At 45.3% G+C, this 3,292-nt stretch overlaps 1 protein-coding gene across 1 annotated transcript in view; it reads left to right on the top strand.

Moving 5' to 3' along the window:
* The window catches only part of Gnb5 (G protein subunit beta 5), a 32,213-nt gene that overhangs the window by 25,877 nt on the left and 3,044 nt on the right, over positions 1 to 3,292 (top strand). Inside the window, exon 9 of the mRNA XM_013346422.2 lies at positions 2,265 to 2,361. Coding sequence (XP_013201876.1) covers positions 2,265 to 2,361 — 97 coding nt within the window. The remainder of the gene's footprint in view (positions 1 to 2,264; positions 2,362 to 3,292) is intronic.

Below are 3,292 nucleotides of genomic sequence, written 5' to 3'. Positions count from 1 at the left end.
CAGTTGTGTGCTCAAAGAGTCGTCAATCTGGAGGGAGCTCTTCCTAAGGTTCCCCCCCTGTTAAGAACACCAGCAATAAAGCCCAGCAGGTGGGACTCTTCCTAAGGTTCCCCCCCTGTTAAGAACACCAGCAATAAAGCCCAGCAGGTGGGAGCTCTTCCTAAGGTCCCCCCCCGTTAAGAACACCGCAATAAAGCCCAGCAGGTGGGAGCTCTTCCTAAGGTTTCCCCCCTGTTAAGAACACCGCAATAAAGCCCAGCAGGTGGTGCAGGGCTTGCAACCGCTGCACAAGGGAGGTGGAAGTAGGAGGGAGAACAGGAAGGAGTTCAAGGTCATCCTCAGCCAACAGCCAGCCTGGGCTACGAAGCGATAGACCTTGCTGTCAGTGAATATTTTCATTCCTCTGACTGTTCAAACTCTCGGGCATTGGTTACTCACCTAAAAACAGGTTCACTCCTCATGGGTTCGTTACGAGGGGCAAATTATGTTGACGTGTTTTTAAGAGAAAGCATAATGTCATTTCTTGTTGTTCTTAAAAATATCAAATAGGGGAGAGGCAGGGAGGGAAGCAGAGAAAAATGTAGAGCTCAATAAAAATCAATAAAAAAAATATCAAATAGCCTATTAAATAATAGGCTTCATTCTGAGCTGCTGCTATGGAAGACATAACGAGAGAAATGCATTTGAATAATAACGAAAATCTTAGGGCTGAAGAGATGGCCCGGAGTTTAAGACTTACTATCCTCCCATAGGACCCAAGTTTAATTCCCAGCACCCATGTCAAGTGACTTACAACCTCCTGTAACTCCATTTCTGGGGAATCTGACTCCCTCTTTATCCTCCTCACACACCCATACACATATGAATTCATACACACACACACGCACACGCACACACACATGTCCATATTCATCCATATTCACATAAATAATAAAATATCTTTTTTAAAAAAAAACCTTATGTGTCAAAAATATGTAAATTTGGCCATGCCATTTCCTGGAAATAATTCTATTCCAAGGGTTCTGCTCCTAAGCTAATGTAACTTTACTTCTGACATCAACATGTATATAAAGATTTTTACATAAAAAGTTCATTACATGGCTTTGGGCAGTTCTATTGTTACTGCCCAGCCCACTGCCCCTTGTAATATATTCAGAAACCAGTTTTCTTCCCACAAAAATGTTAGTCATAGAATTATGTATAAAAGAAAAAATTAGTCATAAGAAAAACATTTAGCTGGGCCTGGCTTCCCAGATTGAGACATAGCCACGTGGAGAATATTGGACAGACATGTAAATCATCTTCTTTGAAGACTAATTCTGGAAGTGCTTACCACGCAGTGTTGACAAAGATGGCAGTGAGGCGCTCACCCTGTCTACCTCCACACTTAGTTAGGGTTTCTGTTGTTGTGATGGAACACCGTGACCAAAAGCAAGTCGGGGAGGAAATGGTTTATTTGATTTACACTTTCATATCACATTGTTCAGCATCAAAGGAAGTCAGGACAGGAACTCAAACAGGTCAGGAACCTGGGGCAGGAGCAGGCACAGGACATTTAGGGAAGCTGCTTATTGGCTTGCTTCTCATTGCTTGCTCAGCCTGCTTTTTTATACAACCCAGGACCACCAGCCCAGGGGTGGCCCCACCCGCAATGGGCTGGGCCCTCCTCCATCAATCACTAATTAAGCAAATGCCCTACAGCCCAAACTTCTTTTCTTCTTCCTAGAACTGAAGACCGAACCCAGGGCCTTGCATTTGCTAAGCAAAGGCTCTACTGCTAAGCTAAATCCACAACTCCTTATCTTAGGGAGGTATTTCCTTATTTGGGCTACAAAGTGAGTTCCATGACATTCTTATGACTTTAGCATGTCAAGCTGACATAAAAGTATCTAGAACATATACTTAAAATAAAAAAGAAACATAAGAAAGAACATTGCAGTCATTAGCAAATACCTCTAACTTGGGGCGACTTTCATTTCCTTGAGACTGTGTGTGCTTCATTATGGAAAAGAAAGTAGGGTTTTATGTTTATCTCTGTCCCTGAAGGAACTTTCTACACTTGCTGTTTCTTTGAGTCTCTGCTGACCCATGGAGATTAACAGGAAATGGGGCTGAAGTATAAAATAACAGGAGAGAGAACTAAAAAGGTTTTCTTCTGTCATGCCTCAAGCTGCAGAGCTGCTGACCCCAATAGTAGTTGTGTGGTCTGCCCTTCGACAGATTGAAGTCAGAATGATTTGCACCTCTGTCTGTTTCCTCCGCAGTGTCGCCTCTACGACCTGCGGGCAGATAGAGAGGTTGCCATCTACTCCAAGGAGAGTATCATATTTGGAGCATCGAGCGTGGACTTCTCCCTCAGCGGTAAGGTTTTATTTCAGAAACTTCTCCAGGAGTGTAGGACCTAAAAAGCAAAGCACCTCTCTGCTTAGTTTTGCCTCTCTGAGCCTTTTGTGGGGCGGTACACTCAGGCCACATCTGACCTTCAGATACCCTTCGCCTAACACAACCCCTTTCCCCTTTGTGCTGGGAAACTCCCTGCTGCCCTGCCCACAGCTGGGAGACGGCTAGCAGAAGCCAGGCCAGTGCTGATGTGGCACTCCCCTGTTCTGAGTCTACGCCTTTACACACAAAATTACAGCCACTTCCTGGCACCTCTACACAGCTCCACTGTTCCGTCCCCGAAAGCGTCGATCACCTTATTTTAATCTCTGTAAACCCAAGTTGAAGGTTTAGAAATGACAGGAGTGTTCCTGCTTCCTCTAAAGCCCAGTGGCATCCTACACACATTTGTTTTGTTTTCGTTTTTCAAGACAGGGTATTTTCTTTGTGACAGCTCTGGCTGTCCTGGAACTCGCTTTGTCAACCAAGCCGGCCTCTGCCTCTGAGTGCTATGATTAAAGGTGTGTGCCGCCACCGCCTGGCTTCCTCCATCTCATGTGAGCCTAGCATGGTGGTTCCTACCACATGATGCTACAGTGATATTTCTGTCTGTCCCATGCCATTCACGGAGGACAGTGACAGCTTTCTCCTGAACTGCAAAGGCAGCATACAGTGCCTGCTGCAGAGTGGGCCTAGGTGAATCTGTTTATTGGATGGATGGGTGGATGGATGGATGGATGGATGGATGGATGATGGATGGATGATGGATGGATGGATGGATGGATGGATGGATGATGGATGGATGGATGGATGGATGGATGGATGGATGATGGATGGATGGATGATGGATGGATAGATGATGGATGGATGGATGGATGGATGGATGGATGATGAATGGATGGATGATGGATGG

This window comes from Microtus ochrogaster, chromosome 5 (assembly GCF_000317375.1).
Source record: "Microtus ochrogaster isolate Prairie Vole_2 chromosome 5, MicOch1.0, whole genome shotgun sequence".
Classification (NCBI taxonomy): Eukaryota; Metazoa; Chordata; class Mammalia; order Rodentia; family Cricetidae; genus Microtus; species Microtus ochrogaster.
Note: the sequence above shows the minus strand (reverse complement) of the source record. Positions and strands in the feature narration are given on the sequence as shown.